A 22,227-nucleotide genomic window follows, 5' to 3' on the forward strand; every position below is an offset into this window, starting at 1 on the left:
TACAATGAAGCCATAATTATTGTAGAATACAGAAATCTTACTAAACTACTACATATCAAAGGGTTTATCCTATACCCAAGAAAAATAAAGTTGTTTTAAAGAATGTAAATGAAACCTTGATTTAATTACCCTTTGAATTAATGATCTAGCTCCAAACAAGATAGTACAGAATCTACTAACTTCAGTTAAGTAGAATAAAAACCAAGTACTTCAAAAGGGCACTCTGTTACCCATATAAAACATCTAGTTAACCTTCCAATCCATGTTTGTGAGATATCCATTCTATTTTGGCCTTATATTACAGGTAATAGGTGTTCTTTTGTTTTAATAAAAATAGAAGATGCAGAAAAGATTTGTGAAAAGTAGTAGCAAGTTCAAGTTTGAAAAAGAATGTCGATTCTAAACACAAATGCAATACATCCAATCAGATGTCAAATTTTAAAAGCAATCCTCATTCTATAACCAAAAAGAAAAAAAAAGTTAGCAAATGAAAAAAAACTGTATGTGTGCACGTGCGCGTTGGTCCTGGGACTTGACCTCAGACCTTCGCGCTGTCCCTGAGCTTTTTTGCTCAAGGCTAGCAATCTACCACTTTGAGCCAAAACTCCACTTCTGGCTTTTTTGGTAGTTAATTGGAGATAGAGTCTCAAACACTTTCCTGTCTGGGCTGGCTTTGAATTGTGATCCTCAGATTTCAGCCTCCTGTGTAGCTAGGATTACAGACATGAGCCACTGGTGCCTGCAAAAAAAATATAATGTTTAATTAAGATGCATTGTTTTGTTGCTAGGAAAAGAACCTAACTCCAAACTGGGAGTTGGAGTCTCCCTCACCCCTCCCTTGGTTAATATATGTGTTCTAACTATATTAAGTTTTTAGCCCTCCAAATGAATAATTTAAAATATATAAAACTGAGTATATGTTTACTTGGTTGATTTTATTGGTTGACTCTATAATTATAAAATTTTACAATAAAATTCTACATTCTGACTTAAAGTCTGACAAAACTATACTTCTTTAATGTTAGATGACACATTAAAACTAAAAGCAGACAGGTGCTTATAATAATAGCACAAGCCTATATTCTTAGCTATTCAAGAGGCTGAGATCTGAGGATCGCAGTTCAAAGCTAGCCTGGGCAAGAAAGTCAGTGAGATTCTTATCTCCAAATAACTACCAAAAAGCTAGAAACTGAGTTGTGGCTCAAAGTGGTAGAGTGCTAGCCTTGAGCAAAAAAGCTCAGGGACAGTGCCTAAGCCCAAGACCCACACAAACGACCAACCAATCAACAACAACAACAACAAAAAACCTAATAGCAGACAGACTAGGTAGATATAGTACGCATCTACAATCCCAGTTTTCTGGGAAGCAAAGATCAGAAGATTTTTTTTTTATCTGAGTCCACACAAGAGATCTTATCTGAAAAAATAAAGACCAAAGGGCTGAGGTATAGTATAGCTCAAATGGTAGACTATCTGCCTAGCTAGTACCAGGCCCTGAATTCAAAACCCCAGTACTGACAAAACCAAAACATTAGATAGCTTTTTTATTCAATGGTACTCAGCATCTAATCTCTCTCCAAACCATCAATTCCACAAAACAAAATTAAAAGGCGGTGTTTCAAGAAGGCTAAGTGTTGCTATGTTGAAAACAACTTCAAGAATTCTTAAAACTAATACAGAGGGGCTGGGAAGGTGGCTCAGTGGTAGAGTGCTTGCCTTGCATGCATGAGGCCCTGGGTTCAATTCCTCAGCACCACGTAAGCAGAAAAAGCCGAAAGTGACACTGTGACTCAAGTGGTAGAGTGCTAGCCTTTAGCTTAAGAGCTGAGGGACAGCGCCCAGGCTCAGAGTTCAGGCTCCACAACCAGCAAAACAAACAAACAAACAAACAAAAAACACCTAATACAGAGATCCAGCAAGTACTCAAGATTCTCCAATTTATCCATAAAGCCATCCCTTGCATTGCTATTGCTTTCAATGATAATACTCTTTTCATTATTCTAACTTTCTTTTCTCCTTTTTCTTTCTTTCTTTGTAGGTCTAAGACCAGTACTTGAACTCAGAACCTGCCACTTTTGCTCACTGGCTAGCACTCTACCAACTAAGCCATACCTCCAACCCCAGTCTCCCTTCTTACTCTTCAAATGCCCAAGGCTAGTCTACTAATACCAAGTCGGTGCTCACTATGTCAGGACTTTCCTAGGCACAAATGATACACTTGTAGCTTCATGAAGGAAGAAAACACACACACACACACACACACACACACACACACACACACAAAACATATAGCATATCAGCTAATGGTAGATGCTATAGAGAAAAATTCAAATGGGGAAATGGAAATGAAAAAAGGAGAAGGGAATTGCCATTTATATAGGCAATTCTTTTACACATGACATTTGAGTACAGATCTCACATAAACAAAGAAAGGCATCTTGCAGACATCTGAGGAAACAACAGGAGAATGGGTGAGGCCCTGAGGCACCAGTGGGTTTGGTATGTTTAAATAATAACCAGAAGGGCAGTATGGTATCAGTGGGGAAACGAGAAGCTTCAAAGAAAATGAGGCTGAAGATTTTAGCCAGAACAAATCAAAAAAGGCCATATAGGCCAGTGCAAGGCATCTGACTTTTATGCTGAGAGATAGAAAGCTACAAAAAAAAATTTGTGCAAAGGAGCAATATAAACAGATATTTAATAGGACTGCTCTGACTGCTGTGTTGAAAGACACTGGAACAATGGGTGGAAAGAAGAACAGAAGCAGGAAGCTAGTTTGAGAATTATTGTAAAAATATCAGTAAGAGATAATGGTGGCTTAGGCTAGGATGGAATCAAAAGCTCATGAGACATGGTCAGGAAAGGGAAGGGGCAAGGAGGAAAATGGAAAGGGTGAAGGGAGACAAGAAAAAAGGAAAAACAAAATAAAACAACAACAACAACAACAACAAGAAAACCTTTCCCAAACAACCCCTATGTTTTGTGATGACCTGTTTTTCCTCAATTCCTGTTAACAACTTCTAATACTTTACTGACTAGCAAGTAGTCTTTCTTCATAAGGTATAGTTCATGATTCCTTGAGCCTCTGTAGCCTTTCACTCCACTGTCCTTAAGAAAGAAAACAGGGATTAGAGACATGGCTCAGCTGGTAGAGTTCTAGCCAATGAGGGAAATTGGCATGTACTAAGTTCAAGTCTCAATCTCAGACTTTAAAAAAATTTAAAAAAATGATGTATGTATCCTGCTGCCATTAGTATCCTCATATTGCTGCCTAAGATATTCCATAAATATTTTCTAATAACCTGTCACTTAGAAATCAATATCCTCCCCCCCAAAAAAGTATCACTATTTATGATCTCCAAAAATTGCTGAAGACAAAAAGATGCCAGACACAGCTGTCCACAGGGAACCACTGCACATCACTCAAGGCATGCACGAGTTTGAGATGCAGATCACAGTTGGTCCCTGTGGCCACAACCATTTATCTGGACCAATCATTTTCAAAGTGTGGTCTCTGGACCAGCAACTTTGCATCAACTGGGAACTTACTACAAATGTAAACTCCCAGCCTGCACATCTAATGAACCTAAAAAACTGGAGACACTGCCTTTGATGCACTTTGGGAACTACGCTGTCTTAAAAGGCTTAATCAAATACACCCATCCTGACTCACCTCCAACATCACACCTTACCTGACTCACTTCAAACATCACAAGAAGACCATCCCTTTCAGATGGCTGAAACGGCAAAGCTCAGTGTATCTGCTCTTCTACTCCCATTTCTGACTTGTTCTTGTCCTCCCAAGCTCTGAAGATATGAGTGATTCTCAGGAAGCCTGTCTAAAACTTTGCCCTCTTTTCTCTGATGTTTCCTTACTTTTTTGCTCTAAAGGAAAGCTGACTGCCTGTGAGTTTACAGCTACTTTAGAAGGAAAAGCCGCTTACATGCCTCACAGGGGCAAGCACCTTCCTCACTCCCTACCCCCTGCGTTGGACATTCCAAATATGCTGTCCTCCAATGCGGCTTCCAAACTCTTTTCCCTGAATCCAAACCACAGATCCTTCCAACTTCTTGCTGACTGTAAGGTCTACACAGGGACATCTCCCTACCTCTTCGCTAAGTTTCTGCCAGTATCTGTTACCTAGGTAACTGGCACACCTGGAAGCAGTCACCTTCCCCTCCTGCTAGGTCACATCCTGGGCCACCTTAGGAGGGTCCCAGACCGTGAGGTCAGTGTGGCCGGATCCAGTGTGGCCCCACCTTTCCCCAACCTGGCCATACCTCTTCCTGTCCCTGGCCTCGATAAGTCCTGGCCTGGGGTGGGTTGCACCTTCCTTTTCAGCCAAGCCTCTCACCATGCACAGCAGGGGAAGCAGTTCAGTAAATAAACTTCCTCTCCTGCCTGAATAGTACATGTTCTCTTCATCGGCTACCTAATGAAACCTACCTATTTAATATACCTTACACTGACCTTTCCTAAAGTCTTAGTCTTGCCCTGTCTTTATCTGCATCATTAGTCTTATTCTGAGGAGTTCAACATCCACAGAGAATTAATACATTGGCCTCTAGGTAGATGTGTGTGTCTGTATGTCTGTGTGTGCACGTGTGCACTTGTGTCAGTCCTGGAGCTTGAACTCAGGGCCTAGGCACTGTCTCTGAGCTTTTCTGCTCAAGGTTAGGAGTCTACCACTTGAGGCACAACAACACTTCTGGGTTTTTTTGGGAGGAGGAATTTATTGAACATAAGAGCCTCACAGATTTCCTGCCCAGGCTGGCCTTGAACTGAGACCCTCAGATCTCAGCCTTCTGAGTAGCTAGGATTAGAGGCATGAGTGACAAGGGCCCTGCTAGGTTTTGTTTTTAATGTCTTTAGCACCAAGTATATTTTTTCAGCACTTCATTTCAATCACCCACCTAGTAACATAGCCTAACATTGTCATCACCTCTAAAAATGTCAAGCATTTCAAGCATTCCATTTTCACAACACCAAGAGTTCACTTGTGCTAGTTTTCCCACTCTGGCAAGGTGGTCCACCACTTTTTCACTGTCACTAGTCTTCTCATGTTCTTCCTTCCTAAGCCAGCCTTAAGTTTGATGGTTCAGCATTATGCAGAGTTCTTTCCAAAGTCTTCTTTCCCCTGCCATTTCCCCCCTTATCTAATATCTGGAAAACCACCAATCTTTGATTGGACACACCTATCTCTTTCTTCCTCCTGTACATCTAAACAACAGACGACTGCAGGGGAAAAAGCATACAACTGACCTATACCACAAACAATGTGAGTGTGATCTACAACATAAACCTTAAATCTACCATACTCCTTCAGTAAATTCTCTACCTTCTCCCTGTCCCAGCCTTGAGTAGATGGCGCTCAGAACCCATATCTCTCTCCTCAAATCTTCAATATCTGTCTACTCTCTATATTTCCACTTTTAGCTATATCTATCTTACATGACACAGAGAAGGAGTAATAATCAGGGGTCCCCAGGCTCTGAATCTATACCCTTTGCCCTCCTTCCTACCATACCCCTCTTCACTGGGATAGATATAACACAGCTTGTGAAATTAGCATTTTTTCCAGAATTATCTATGTCTTCCTCTCTACTTAAACCTCCTCACTGACAGGAAAAATACTTGCACCTATCTTTAAAAATTATCCTTTGAGAGCTGGATGGCTCAGCCACTTTTTACCAGATTAACAAGGTCTAGGCCATGAGTTCAACTCCCTCTCTATCCAAAAAACTCCCTTGAGCCTTCATTCTCCTGCAATTATGGCCCCAAATCAGTGTTGCCTCCACAACGCTCTTGGTCTCAATATCCTTACTTACCAAAATATAACTCCATTCCAACTGGCTTTTCATCACTCTAACTGAAAAAACTCTTAAACAATGACCGACAGTGTACCAAATCAGTGACCTCTCCTGTGAACCCTCAACCTAACCTGCTTGTTTATCTCCCCTGTTGTAAAAAATCTCTTAAACTCCTAGATGTTGCTAGCTTTTCCGTTCCTCTCTACTTTGCCTCTTACTAAGTAGTAGAGCTCTCCCTACTCCTAAATCAATTCCATCTTCTCAAAGCATATTTAACTCTTTATCTTCTTTCATATATTCTACTTCTCTTACTCAAATGAATTCACTCAATTTTTAAATGTGATTAAGTCTCTCTATCTATCTATCTATCTATCTATCTATCTATCTATCTATCTATCTATCTATCTATCTATCTATCTATCTATCTATCTATCTATCTAGTGATGCCAGGGACCAAACCCAGAGGCTTGCACATGCCTCGAAGGCAGTGTCTATGACTGAAATACATTACCAGACCTATGCCTTCTATTTAAAATTAAATAAATTAAGCTTCTTCTTCCCACATCTAATTCCTTCAGAGTTAAACTGTTCCAGTACTCCCCTATACTCATTATTTCTATCTTATTTCCTTTTTTCCCACTACCTTCTCACCTGGCTACATTCTATGAAAGCTTCTGTCCTCATTATTTCCCCAAAATAATTCTTACTGAAGTAAACAGTAACTGCCAAGTTGGTAAAATGGACCTTTTTCAGTTTTTTCTTCTGCCCCACACTATCATCTTGATTTTCTAGTTTTTTATTTTCCTCCTAAAGAACACAATTTTCCAGTGCCTATTCTCTGAGAGTTTATCCCCTTTCCCAGGTATTAACTTCCCTTTTTGCTCTATACTCCTCCTCAGAGCACTCTCATTTTAACCTATCATTGTACTTGTGCATGGCTTCACTGTCACTGCACATAAATTTTCACAAATATATAAAGCTTAAACTTTATCTTTCTTGTTCCCAGAACTAGGAAGCTGTTATCTAACAATATTTCCTCCCTAAATAACTCAATTACCCCCAAAATGCCAAATCCAAAATCAAACCCATGATCCTCTTTATCTTCTCTCCTACAGGAAAAAACAAACCTAAATGCTGACATTGGTCCATTGATCTGTGTGTATCTCTCATAGAGTTCTCATCTCTCCAGCCCACCCAGTCACTGACACTGCTTCCTATCACCTTACTTTTCTCCTCTAATCTCTGTAGATAGTGTTGTGGGTTTTTTTTTTTAAAGACATCTAATTATAAACTCCACTTCACTCTACTCCTAATCCTACTTTAAATCTTCTAATAGCTTTTCAGTGCCAAATACCCATTTATAGTATCTGGTCTTAAATGTTATCTGAACTGAACTGTTTCTACATTGTGTGATAGCTTAACTTACCATTGTCTACTTCTCTAATCCTATAGTCTAATTTGAATGGCAAAGGGTAAGAAAAGGTGGGCACTAGAAGAATAAATTGATGATAACCTCAATTTAAAAGGTACTGTTGTTTACACTAAATAGCTTCTCCCCCAATGTTTCATATTATCTCAGTAATTTGGTAATCTCATTTTAAGGTTAGAAAACTACTGCACAGGAACATTATACACTGAGAAATGTTACAACTGAGATTACAACTCCCAGTACAAGATTCCCAAAATTCATGGTAAAGCTATGGATGAGTTATTTACTACCTTGTTTCTAAAACAGTATATAAGTGGTTTTTGTAAGATTATTCCGCAAGTGTTCCCAAACACTGCCACATCCTTTTCACAGCCTGAAAATCAAGGTGGAGACACAATTACATTGCATATATCAGATAACTAGTGGAAACAGAATCAGGCTCATTTTCACATTTCTACTTCAGGTACACTAAATAGTAATGGCAACTGGAAATCACTGAACCAATATGAGCAAAGTTAGGTGTGATGCAGTAAGCTTTAAGGCTCAAATCCTACCTCTGCTGATTCTTTATTGGCTGATTTAGCAAGCTACTAAGGTTCCTGCTTCTCATTTGTAAAATTAAAGTAACAGCTAACTTCCAGTTTAAAATAAAACAGGAAAAACTTCAGCTTTATATGGTTGTATAGATCTTTTCTACTACTTGAAGTATGTTTATGTTTAAGATACCATGAAATCAGGATCTAGCATTTTGGTTTTAGAAGCACATTTCTATTTCTTTCATATAGGGAAATATGCCTTTTTTTTTTTAAGTCAGCTTCTCCTTAAAAGAAAAAAAGAAAAAAAGAAAAAAAAGGAGTCGTCATTTAACAAAGATGGGACTGAGTTTCCAGATCTGCCACTTACTAATTGGCCAGTCTCTTCCTTGGTCTCTTTCCTCACTTATAGAATAGAATTGTAATACCCCTTTGTGATGTGAGAATGAAATAAGCCAACATATTAAAAAAAAACTTTCTTAATTGAATAGTATCAAATAAAAAATCATTATTGTGCACTTACTCTTTGACACTATGTTATAATTTCTTTAAGGATACAAGATGTCTTTAATTATCTTTGTATTTGCAACAGCTGGCTCTACCCATTACAGGCATTCATTAAATATTGATTGAGCTGATTTATTAAGAAGACAGAATTGATCTACAACAGTTCAAAATGAGATCTAAAAGTTCCTCCATAGAGAATATGCATAAAAGATCCTAGTGCCAGGCTAGCCAAGTTCAGTTCAGATAGAAGATATCCTGCCTTCAGGGAATTTAAGTAAATGGAGTATAATTTGAGATACTGGATATAAACTGTATAATTATCAAGCAAACAAGGTTGCTCAATGTAGGAATAATGTCTGTCTGTCTGTTTGTCCATCTGTCTCGCCTCTCCCTGTTTTAAATAATGAAGAGGATATAAAGAAAATAAATGCTCAATAGTACTGCATATCCTCCAAAAAGTTTAAAGAAAACCTATAAGTTTTGCTGTTAAAATGTTAATTAAATGAAAAGTATTTCGCATGAAAAGAACTGAATTTCCCAAATTCTCCCTACATGAATTCAAATACATTCTCAGAGAAAACATCCTGGGAGTAGTCAGCAGTCTGCTTATGCAAATGTTTAAAGAGAAAAAACAGTTTGCATTAGTTGTTTACTGAGCATCTATTGTCTGTCATATGCCATGCTTAACATGTTTCATAGGTAAGCTCAGATCTTCCCAACAATCCCCTATGGCAGTCATTAATTTCCCTACAGAAGAAATGATGAAATTGAGGTTTAGAGAGATGGAGTAATTTGTCCACAGTCATATATCTGAGGACTTCAAGAGTAGGATTTAGTGAAGTCTCTAATGCCCATATTCTTTGCACCAAACAAGGTTGCTTGCTATCAAATTCACCAAAGGGGAAGATGACTCAATGGGAAAGACATGGAAGAGAGGAAAGTTTCTACAGCACAAGATAGCATTCTATCAGCATTTTAGGCCCACAGGAGCACATTAATGTAGCTAACTACACAAATGGAAAACACTTGTTTCATGAATATCCAGATCACTCAGAAATATTGACAACTGAACCCAGTTAGGTAATGTTCTTGGAACATGCACAAACAGTGGCTTTGACTTACTGCTGGTACCAAAACCAATCAGACAATGGGAATGATACATGTGATACATGTTTTGCAACCTTCTTGTGTTCAGAGACACAATATATCCTTGCAAAATTTGCATCTTTCAGGCATGTTTACTGGTCCATAAAATTCTCACAGATTTTCATAATCTGAACAGCTTCTGTTCAATCTTAGGGAGTGAAATTATCTTATGGTGTGGAAACTGAGGCTTAGAACAATTAAAGTACTGTCCAAACTCACGCTGGTTATATTAGCTTGCCTACCTTGGTTCTGATTAAATCCAGTCTAGAGTTCTGATCTGTTTCCACCTGAGTGAATTTTCTCCACACAATCCCCCAGAGCCTTCCACTTAAGATTTGACCACCTAGATTTTCTTTTCTTTTTTCTTTCTTTTTGGTTCTAGTCCTGGGGCTTGAACTCAGGGTATGGGCACTGTCCCTGTACTTTTCTGCTCTAGGCCAGTGCTCTACCACTTGAGCTGCAGCTCCACTTCCAATTTTTTTGTTTGTTTGTTTTGTTTTGGTAGTTTATTGGAAATAAGGCTCACAGTCACTCTCACCCCAGATGGCTTCAAACTGTGATTCTCAGATCTCAGCCTCCTGAACAGCTAGAATTACAGGCATGAGCCACTACTGCCCCATTTCTTTATGTGGAGTTATTCAGCTATGGCTCCTTGGACACCTTCACTGAATCCAACAAACCTCAGGGGCACTGGGCTAGATGATGGAGAAATGAGACAGAGCCTTGCTTCTGTAACAATGCTACCCACACTTTCAAGGTATCATGGTATACATAGAAAATAATAATATTTTTATAGCATACAGAGGCAATTGAGAGTGCCTATGTTCATCATGACCACAGAATCCCCTGGCTGCTTCCAGGATAGAGGGGAAGTTATCTTGACATATTTGATTTTCAATCCAACATGTGATATATTGGTTTGAAAGTTCTGCTCTGAGGCTAGTAAATAAAGGAGATTAGGACAGATATACAAATAACTGCAAGAGACACACTGTCTACTTTCATCAAACACAAATGAATAGGAATGTAATTAACTCAACTTCTTTCCTTTCATAACTCCTCTTGGAAACAAATAAAATGACAGAAAGCCTATCCTTTCAGAGGATAGCACTGTTCACTCCTCCAACCAGGCAGGTGAAAAACTGTTTAATGCACATTAGTGTGTCGGGAAGTCCTCTGAGTTCCCATAAACATAGTACTACAAAAGTAAATCAATAGAGTGGAGGAAATTACATTTCAAGCTCATATCAAATAGGAAGGGAGAAGCAGGAAAGAAGCCCCTCCCAATACATAGAAAAATACATACACATATGTCATAACCAAGTTCCATCTCCACAAATCTAGTTAAAAATTTGCCTTCTACTATTTACAAATTTAGCCTGCTGAACCAAGTAGGTTCCTGCAATTCCAGACATCTGGGCTGAAGGGCAAAGAGCAAAGTGAAACTTTCAAAGGCTGGCTGGTAGCCAAGGGCATCACATCTACTAGGCTCCCTTAGCAACACACAACAGCTGTCTGCTTAAGAGAGAGATCGCCATCTTTACAAGGGATTTTAGGTGTTCTTGTTTTTACAGCTAAGGTGAGTGAGGCCATGGTTCTGTATTAACTTTTCTTGGCATTCTCTTAAAAGTTATCACATTTGTAACTTACATACCTCTCCAATCCCAGAATGTTTCTCTCTACTCAAAATTATAATGCCATGGTTAACAGTAAATTAAAATAACATAAGGTACATATTAAGTTCTTGGCTCTATAAATATAGAATGCTTTACAATGTCTGGTTATTAATTACTATACTAGCTGCAACAGGCCTAGTTTCTAACTATGAGCAAGTCACTCTTTATGATTTAATTACTTCTCTCATACAGTTTTAATAACAATAGGGACATATTTCACCAGACTATTGTGAAAAAAATCACTAGATAAACATTAGAAAACCTAATTAGTGATTTGCCATATCAATAGGTATGGCTTGATTATCAAGGTCAGTGCCCTGGATACATAACCTAAGATGATTCTGATGTCAAGGCAGTTTCTGCTCCTGAAGCCAACAGCTCATTTCACCTGCCCACTTGCCTTCTCCAAACCTACCAAGCCCAGGGGATGGTACTGCTCTGGGAGCTCAGCCTGTGCCTCAGTCTAATAAGATAAACAACATTTAAAAACAGAATACAACAATATACCAATGTCACAATCACTGCTAGCTTTTAAAATCTAACACCTGTGTGAAGGGATACAGCAGTTTGTGTGCCGTGGGGAAGGCCATTTGTGCAAGAGCAGACCTCGCAGCTTTCCACTCCTTATATGTGCAAGTGCAAGCCCTCAGCCACAGCACTCCGTACTCACCCAGAGGTACATCATGTCAGACCCGGCTGCTCAAACTCAGAGGTCCGTTGATCCTGAACTGCAAAAAGGCACTTCAGTGAACCGAAGGAAAAGGGGTGCCAGAATGGGGGAAAGGGATAAGATGGGGAGAACCCCCCCAAAATTATCTGAGTTAAAAAAATCTTTAAAAAAAAAAAAGAGTCTCCTCCCCCCTCTTCTCCAGCTGACTGTTCTGTTGTTCTTTCTCCTCCCTCTCGCCTTCCTTCTCCTCCCTCCCTCCCCACCCCCTCTCTGGGAGTTCCCAGCCCCAAGTGTCTAAACTGGAGTGTACAGCACACATACTCTGTATTTGCCTTCAGGGACTTTGACACGCTCTCGCGTATGTGCGTTCCCCCCTCACCCCGCCCTCAGTCATTTCACTTCTAGAAATACAATCACCACTCAAAAGATTATTGCAAAAGACAGGGATGGGTGGGAGTAGTAATAAGCCACCAGGACCAATTTCTAGTTGCTAGACATAAATTAGTTTAAGATGATTCCTTTAAACATGAATTGAAGCCATCAGCAAACTCTGCCATCCAAGATCAAGGCAAATGCGCCAAGCTTCCCCTCTGACCTGATTCTTTTGGATCTCGTTGCAGAAAGCCAGGCATGCATACGCCCAGAATCTGCACAGCATATACTCCCTTCCCACACCATTATTCTTCATCTCATTTCACCACAAATAATTCTTAATCTTTGAAGATTTTAAAACACAGGAAAGTTTAGATATAAATGTAATTAGTCTTTGTCTTTTTTTTTTATTACTAATGACCTTAGTTCAGACCAACACAGCCTTCCTTCTGAAGGGCAAATAACAAGGGTTTTAGAGCCATATAGTTCAGCAGTCCCTAATATGTTACAGATACTATACTAGGAGGGAGAAGATTCAAGGTCTATAACTGAAATCTGCATCTACAGTACCACCATGGCCTAGGGAAAATTCGTCACTGTTTTAGACTTTTGTTTCTTCAACCAAAATGGATACACTATTCCCTTAGGAACTACAATAAGATCAAGTGATATAACTATGCATACATACTATTTTACCAAGATTGGAGTGATCACATTTTCTAATTTTGTTAGTTCAAACATTTACTGTTAAGTGACTCCTGTTTGCCAAGCAAGGCTTTTACCCTATGTATGTTGATAAATATCATTATCAAATTATCTGTCTTGGTAGGGCTGAATTGTTCTCCATACGCCAACGCCTGTGTTCTTTACTCATCTCCCTGACCCATTTCTTCATGTTTAAACCCCGAAGTCCACCCTCACCAAAAGTGGCTCTCCACTATGTAAGGCCTGAGGTTGCCCCTGCAACCACCACTTCTGCCAGTTAGAACTACGGGTTGCTTCCCTATCAGTCTCATCACCTTTTATTCTCCGCATCCTTCAGGGGAGACACTTAAGATCTAGTCTTAGTTCATCTATTTTTAACCATAGTCTGCAGCATAGAACCTAGCACACAGTAGATATATATAACATTCTCAGAATATTATTGTTTTGAGGAACATTCTCCTCCTTTAAGTCATTAAAGGAAAAATGAAACAAAATAAAAAAAAAAAGCCTACCACCTTCCAGTTGCCTCAGGGTTCTGGTTACCCCTCAGACATGTTGAAACAGCTCCATCCAGCTTATGAAATGTCCAAGTAAGGTCTGAAGTCCCACAAGCATGGGAGACATATGCAGGCTGTAGGTATACACAATCTCCCTCTTACTTGCTATTGGAATGCTGTGGTCTTCAGTTACCTGTTAAAGTGGAGTTTCTTTTTCAACTAGGGTAGAAGTCAAGTCACTTCTCCTTTTCTTCTATACTAAATAGATACCTTTCCCTAGACTTTATAACACCTTTGCTCTCTTCCCTCCTTAAGACTCAGCTCATTCAAACCTGGGAGGAACCCTACAACAGCAGGAACTCTTAGACTCACCCAGAACTTTTCTTTAGGCAGAATCTCCTTCTTAAGAAAACAGGATTGCTTCATTTCTAATACAAAAGCTGAGTAACAACTTCCAAGCTTAAAGGTATTTTTCCTATGAACTGTTAAGAAGATTCTTCTATATGCCCATAGATAGAGTGTATATGCAACTGCCCTGTGTCATCTCAGAGCCTATCTTCTCTATCATATTTCATATCCCATGCTCTAAGTCTAAAGCTACCCACACATCCTTTCCTTTATTGGATATAAGTATACTAACCTCACATTAAGACTGTAGTCTTTCCAAAAAATTTCAAAAGTTTGTATTTTTACCACTCATTCATCCCTATGGAAATATAATACAGTTGCAAATATTCATATAGTTGTTTTATGTTATTTTTTTTATCAAATTTGAGATGGAATAAAGATAATGTATCTGTAACAAAGCAAAGAATTACCCAGAAAAGAAATTCTAAAAAGGAAGTAAAAAAGTTTAAATACATCACAGAAGACCTGAAAACTATCTTTGCAATTCCTGTGGTATAATCACTACTAAACTTGAACTACATGGAAAAATTCGATCATAAATATGTTACTTTCCAGATTACTACTGTACTTTAAAAATTATAAGTCAAGCATTTCCTTCACATGGACATGCCCTCACCACAGTGGCAAACTAGGTAACTCTTTTTTGTGTTTCTGCATGTCTTCATTTCAGGAGGGAGAGAAGAAGGGACTGAGGAAAGCCAAGAGGTAAAAGCAAAAACTCTAATCTTGAAAAGTAAATAAGGAATTCTGTATTTTATAGCTATAAATAGGCTGTTATATTCATGTTAAGGGACAAAAGGGGGAAAAAAGGGGGAATGTAGCCCAGTGGTAGAAAGATTTTGAATTTGATCCTTAGCACCATAAGACAAGAGACAAAAAGGCCTAATGATTCCACATTATGAAAATACTCTGAAAAGGAACACAATCTCACAGAGTATCATGCCATATACTCCAGGAGACTGTTTCATCACTGTGACTGTACTGCAAAGTTTACCGGCCTCTACACTAGATTTCAGAGGCGTTAGCCTGTCAGTCTGAGCACTGAAGGAGGAATTCTTCTAGGGAGAGCCTACCAAGAAAGTCTCTGGAAAGTCTGACTCTGAGAAGAAAAAATCAGACAATCTGGGACAACAATATGGATGCTGCCAGTAATTCTAACCTTACAAGGCATCTTGATTTGTGCTTCTCGAAATGCTGAATTTTATACTATGCAGTCTGGTGGACTATATTTTAGAGTTGCTGTCTCAAGGTTTAATAATACAAGAAACAGCTTGCTTTGTACAACTTTCTCTGTGGTTACAAAGGACTGGTAAGGAGAAATGTATACATCTAGAGAGCAGGAAAATTTCTCAAAAATATAACTGGTCAGGATCCTCATGACTCCCTCCCCAAGTTCCTAGAACTGATCAATAAATATGGCAAAGTAGTAGGTTATAAAGTTAACTCAAAAGCATCAGTAGTTTTTCTCTATACCAACTATGAGCAGGTAGAGAGGGAAATAAGAGAAAGAATTCCATTTGCAATAGCCTCAAAAACAAACAAGCCTAAGAGTAAACCCTTCTAAGGAAGTGAAGGACCTCTACTATAAAACTCAAGAAAGAAACTGAAGAAGACTCCTGGAAGTGGAAAGACCTCTGATGTTCATGGGTCGGCAGAACTAATATCGTGAAAATGTGATGTACAAATTCAATAAAAGACCCACCAAGAACCCAATGTCATTCTTCACTGAGATGAAGAAAACAATACAAAACTTCAGAAGGAACCATAAAAGGCCCTTGAATAACCAAAGCATATATGAGCAAAATAAGCATTGCTGGAGGTATCATAATTCCAGACCTCAAACTTTATTACACAGCTATAATAACAAAAACAGCTTGGTACTGGCATGAAAACAGATCATAAGACCAATGAAATAGACTAGAAGATACAGAAACAAAGCCATATACTTAATAGTTATCTGATATTTAACAAGGAAACCAAACCTGTATTTGGAAAAAAGACAACCTTTTCAACAAATGGTGTTGGGAAAACTGGATATCCATTGGACCTGTCTGGTAACTTGCACTAATATCAACTCAATGTCAATGTCAGACCTGAAACATTCATACTCATATAGGAGGTGTAGGATAAACATAAGAATATAATGGCACAGACAGAAACTTTCTGAGTAGAGTTCTAGCAGCTCAGCAAATTGGAAACTCAACAACTAGGATTATATCGAACTAAAACGGTTCTGCAAAGCTAAGGACACAGTTATTAAGCTAAAAAATGCAGCTTACAGAATGGGAGATCTTTACTAGGTTTACACCAGACAAAGGCATAATATCCAGAATATACAAGGAGCTCAAGAAATTAGCCCCCCTCCAAAACCAATTAGTAACAGTAAATGAGAAAAAGAGTTAAACAGAAACTTCTTAGAAGAAGAAACAAGAATGGCCAATAAGCACATGGGGAAATGCTCAAAGCTATAAAGGAAAAGCATATCAAAACAACGTAGAGATCCATCTTACCCCAGTAAGATTTGCCAACATTAAGAATACAAACAATATCAAATGTTGGCAGGGATGGAGGAAGTGGGACCCTATTATACTGTTGGTGGGAATTCAAATAGTACAACCAATTTGGAAGGCAGTTTGGAGATTCCTCAAAAATAACTAAACATAGAACTACCCAATGATCCAGAGATTTACCACTCTTGGGCATTTACCTAGTATACTACAAATCAGAATATGGGTAGACACAATGAAAATGGGTCCATTGCCACACTATTCACAACAATCAAGATATGGAAATAACAGATGACCTACAATGGATGAGTGGATCATGAAAACATGGTACATACATACACTGGAATTTTACGCATCTGTCAGAAAGAATATTATGACATTTGTAGAGAAATATGTAGATTACAAAAAATTATGTTCAGTGACTTAAGTCCAGCTCAGAGAGACAAATGGTGCTTGTCTTCTCTCCTATGTAGAAGTTTGATCTAATATACAAATATACACTATAACATATACAGGGTTATATGCAGATACACACAAATAACTATATACCCAGCTATCGAGAAGGCAGGAATTGAGAGGACTGAGTGACATTCAAGGCTATCCTCAGCTAGTGAAGAGGCAGAACTTAAGGACAATTCTGCTTAGGGGAAGAGTCCAATTGTGTAATTCATTTGAACAACCAACAAGCCAGTCAACAAAATGAGTATCAGGAAGCTGAAAAATGTTTTCGGGGTGGGGATGAGGGTAATGAACACGAATGGAGGGAGGAAGAGTGGGCAAATACAGTCATTATATTCAATGAACAATACGTAAAAATTGAACTGTGTAACTCGAGGGTAGGGAGGGGGAAAGAAAGGGGAGACTGATAGATGGGGTCAAATTGGCCAAGATGCATTGTACTCATAACCTGACTTCTCAGTATTTTCACAGTAAAAAAAAAATTTTTTTCTCTCAAAAAAAAAAAAAAACCTGACTTCTGTAATTGAAACCACTTTGTACAACTACTTAATAATAATAAATACAATATATACCTGAAAAATCAGACACTGACACATTTTCCAAGCAAAAAAATTGGAAGCAAGCCTCTGTACACAGTTTATGATTCTTTCACTTCCAGTACAGGGAGAGACAATATAAGGTGACCACAACAATGTGAATTAGACAATTGGGATGCGCAAGGTCTAGTTCTAAGGCTGAAAAGAATGAGGATCTTTTCACCTCATTTTCACCCAGCTTTAAATAATAGGCATTCCCATAGGGCAATTCTCAAACAGAACTCTGCTATTCAGAATGTAACCTATGGACCAGTACTCACAGCATTAGCACCAACTTGAAGCTTCTTAGACTTTCAGTGCCCACTCTAGACAACAAGATCACCACTGTGACCAAGGTCCCAGGTGTTTCTCACAGTTTCAGAAGCTGGATAAATGAAGTAATGGCTTCTCCAGGGTAGAGACAGGAGGAAGGAACATATTCCAGTGGGCAGATCTGAACCTTCCCTCTGCTTGTTGACTTCAACAGCATCAGCTACTGTTTACTTGGAGCGTATTGTGTGCCACAACTTTGATTCATTACTTCACAGTATCCTCACAATAGCTCTGTAAGACAGGCCTTACTATCTTTTTAATGCAGTAAAGAAAACTGAGGCTCAAAGTGGTTAAATAGTAAGCTTATGATCTCATAGCCATTGTGTGAAGGAGCCAAGAGTAGATCTTCAGTTTATGAAATTTCAAGTTCATTTCTACTACACAATATTTATTCACTGCTAAAATCAAGATGGCAAAATCACTGGAAATTTAACCTGGATATAACCCAGCACTCTGCCTCTGCACATTACCAATAATAAAAACAACAAATGGGGGTGGGAATGTGGCTTAGTGGTAGGGTTCCTGCCTAGCACACATGAAACCCTGGTTTGATTCCTCAGTACCACACACATAAAACAGAAAAAGCAGAAGGGGTGCTGTGCGTCAGGGTAGTAGAATGCTAGCCTTAAGCAAAAGAAGCTCAGGGACAGTGCCCAGGCCCTGAGTTCAAGCCCCAGGACCAGCAAACAAGAACAAGAACAACAACAACAAAGGCTTGAGAATTTTGAGGTTTGATATACATACTTGGTGGAGCTGGGAAAGTGGCTCAGTGGTAGAGTGCTTGCCTTGCATGCATGAGGCCCTACGTTCAATTCCTCAGCACCACATAAGCAGAAAAAGCTGGAAGTGGCGCTATGGCTCAAAGTTGGTAGAGCACTAGCCTTGAGCTGAAGAGCTAAGGGACAGTGCCCAGGCCCAGAGTTCAGGCCCCATGACCAGCAAAACAAAACAAAACAGATATACATACTTGGTATAAGTATGTGCCTTACACAAAGCAGCACTGCTACTGATGATATCAATTCAGAGACCTTCCTGTGAACTATGACTATCTCCTATGTCTCAAATAAGCTCAGCTATGTACAAGGAGAAAACAGCTATATACAAGGAGAAAGCTGGACTCTTGAAACAGGCAAAGGAAACTGCATTATTCTAAGATCCCTGTTTCTCAAATGAGCATTCCTACCAAAACTTCCCCATTCTCCAAAATGATTACTGCCCGTCTTCTCAAATCTGCCTCATTCTCTCTTCTACCACCTACTCTTAGCTGATGATCTATCCAAATACATCAACTGGGAGATGGGGATGATACTAAGTAAGGTTTGAACTCAAGGCCTTATGTACATGGATCATGCCCTTAGCCCTTTATACTTTCCCCCATAGACAGTCTTTCATTTTTTAACTTGGGTAGCCTGGACCGCAATCTTCCTACCTATGCCTCCCATGTAGTTGGGCTTCCAGGTGTGTACCACTATCTCTAGCATTTGGGTTTTTTTGAGGGGGTGTCACACTAATTTTTTTGTCTAAGTGGCCTTGAACATCACTCCATTCTCCTAAACTCTGCCTCTTCACTAGCTGAGGATAGCCTTGAATGTCACTCAATCCTCTCAATTTCCATCTCTTCAATAGCTGGGTACACAGTGATAAGCCAACAAGCCTTTTTACCATTTTAAAGGACAAGCATTCAAACAGTATCTTCTCACTACCAAATTTACAGTCCTATCTAGGAACACCCCATCTCCTCTTGCTTATGTTTGCTTGTGATGAAGAAGTAATTACCTCGTTCTATGCCCATCTCACCACTTGTCCTTGCATCCTGTCTCTTAGCACCTGTGTGAAAACTTAACCGCTCCACTGACCATCCACTCTTTTTTAGATTATGAACCTCTCTCCTCTTTACAGATCATGGGCAGAATTGAAAATAAACACATATCCCATCTTCTGGAAACTGATGGGCTAAGTATAAACTGGTACCCCTACTCTGAAATTCAGGTTGGCAAAATCCTGGAAATTGTTTTGTGGCTCAGCAATCTGCCTTCTCCAAGTGACCATCTGAGAAACTTCCCAATCAGAGGGAAAAAGTTCACTGCAGCAATCTCTAAGAGCAACTCCCCCACCCCCATCAGGTTTCCCATTTTAGAATATCCCTCCCCCAAGTGTGGATCAAAGGTCACTGCCACAACCTGAAAGAACAAAACAAAAAGGTTAAAACAGGTAGATGGCTAAATAAGTTGTGATTTTTAAAAGTTCTCCTTGGGTCACACACACTCACATACACACAACACCCTGGCTATCTACCATTTCCCTACCTACTACTTCATATCTTCACTTCCTTAATTCAACTTAATTCTACTACTTCCATACTATCTAATTCAATAGACATTTTGCCATCCTCAAATTATTTGGCCTTTTAGCAAATTAAAAAAAAAATTGACTGTCTTCTTAAAACATTCTCTTCTGGTTTTTGAGATACTACAACCCGTTTTGATTTTTTTTGGTTTAGTTTTATTATAACATTCACTGATTACTCCCTGACTCCTCCTCTACCAGATTTCTAGAAATAAAATATTCCTTGGCACTTAACTATGGGTCATATCCCTTCTCTCTGAGTGGTCTTGCCATTCCCCTGGTTTCGATTCACACTAATAACCATTAAGTTATTAGTGAGAAGCCTAAGTTTCTTCCTATACTCAAATGTGACTACATGCCTATCACATATCAGGTCAAATACCACATGGCTAAAACTGGTCTTTAGTTTTCCACCACCATCATCTCTGAAATCTGTGAGTCCCTGGCATTCTCTACACCTCAGCGAATGGTATACCAGGCAATTATGAAAGCCAGGAAACCTTTACCCCTCAAATTCAACCTAGAAGAAGTCCTTCTGTGTGTTTCACTTCACTAGATCCTCATCACCTTAACCCTTACCTCCATGTTGTCCCCTTTAAAACATTCATTACATAGTAGCTAAGTAGACTTTGAAAAACAAAATTAAATCGTATTACTCTTCTCCTACTTCTACAGCATCATATTACACTTAATGTTTTTTTCCTATCCAAACTTAGGGAAGCCTTTAAGGTCATGTGATGTGCTGGTGCCCGGCCCTCTAATCTCATTTCATACCATTATCTCCTCTCCATCACTCTAAATACACTAATCAAGTGTCAGTTCTTGATCTGGAACAAGTCTATCCCTCTTCGTTAAATCCCTTTGTCTCCTTTATTTCCTCTTCTTCAGATTCCTTCTCATTAGAACTCTATTGTTCACAAGATCAGCTCCTCTTAATCTTCAGGTCTCAGTTTAAACATCACTTCTTAACCTTCCAAACTATTCTATCCCACTGGAGGTCTTTTACTTCAATTCCTTCGTCTGTATTATTGCACCCTGTTTATTCTGTTCTCACAGTTATCAAATTTTCTAATTTTTAATTAATCAATATTCATGATTTTTATTATAGATTCTTCCATTAGGAGGTAATATTTTGCATGTATCAAATACAAGTAAGGTCTTCTACTAAAACATTTTATCCTTTGACTTTTTGTTAGAGAAGGTCAAAGTTATTTGTAGGAGTTTCTGGCACTCAGGCAAATGTCTAACCAAGTCCTATAAATAAAGTTAAGAGTGCTACTAATTTCACCCTAGTTACCAAAAGGTCTCAAAGCTTTGCCATGGCTACAAACAATAAATACATGATGGCATCAATGACTTAAAAATGTTACAGTTGGAAAAATTGTAATATTAATATAAAAGGACAGATCCAACTTAATCATTTAGCTAATTTGATCATCAGCATTCCAAATTATTCCCTCCAAAGTTACTACTCTCGACATAATAAAATAATAATAAGCCAATTCAAGCACTGTTCTAAACAGTTTACTGAACATACAGAAACAGCTTGTTGTACATAAGGTTAGAACTATGTCATACAACTCATAGTGACTAGTCCTATGGGGGCTATCTGAATTTAACTTAAAATTACAGTTCCTCTGTCACAGCAATGATAGATTAAGTCATCAAAGAGTACAGATCCTTGACAATCATGAAGCACCCTATCAACCATGGACCACCTACTTCTAGACTTATTAGTAAAAGACAAACCTCTCTCTTGAGTCTCTTTTGGGTAGTGTTCTATTATGTGCAGCTAAACTTTATCTTAAATTATTTATCCTTCAACAATAAAGTATTTCACTTTAACTCACAGATAAAAATTTGATTTTCAGAGTTCAAGCCCCATGACCAGCAAAAAAAATTTTTTATTTCAACTGAAATCATAGAAAGCTCTATATACACCAATCGTGTGCAAATTGCAATGCCAAGGCACAAACTACCAAAGAATTTTAAATGTCCAAACAGAAAATCTAGGTCAAGAAGTCAACTATTTTATCCCCCACTCTTCTATCCCTAAATATTCTGCATTAAAATGACTAAGATTTTAATTTAACCATCCCTGAATTCCAGTAATAGAAAAAGTAAAAATATTTATATGCATTGCCATCTAAAAAATGGTAGGGTAGAATACTATTATGACAGTTGTCAGAATGTAAAAAGAGGAATGTGTAAGTTCATTACCATTACAATTACTCTTGCTAACAATCAATGGTG

The 22,227-nt window shown here is 38.6% G+C and overlaps 1 protein-coding gene across 20 annotated transcripts in view; it reads right to left on the reverse strand.

Moving 5' to 3' along the window:
- The window catches only part of LOC138821975 (RNA binding protein fox-1 homolog 2), a 245,481-nt gene that overhangs the window by 114,701 nt on the left and 108,553 nt on the right, over positions 1 to 22,227 (reverse strand). The window contains exon 1 of one of the 20 annotated variants that reach the window (XM_070014466.1): positions 11,773 to 11,825. The exons of the other annotated variants lie outside the window; for them this stretch is intronic. Within the exon in view, the coding sequence (XP_069870567.1) occupies positions 11,773 to 11,787 (15 nt within the window). The 5' untranslated portion in view covers positions 11,788 to 11,825. Of the gene's footprint in view, positions 1 to 11,772; positions 11,826 to 22,227 lie in introns of those variants that run through there. 20 annotated transcript variants of the gene reach the window in all.

Source organism: Dipodomys merriami, unplaced genomic scaffold (assembly GCF_024711535.1).
Source record: "Dipodomys merriami isolate MVZ:Mamm:240054 unplaced genomic scaffold, mDipMer1.0.p SCAF_97, whole genome shotgun sequence".
NCBI classification, from domain to species: domain Eukaryota; kingdom Metazoa; phylum Chordata; class Mammalia; order Rodentia; family Heteromyidae; genus Dipodomys; species Dipodomys merriami.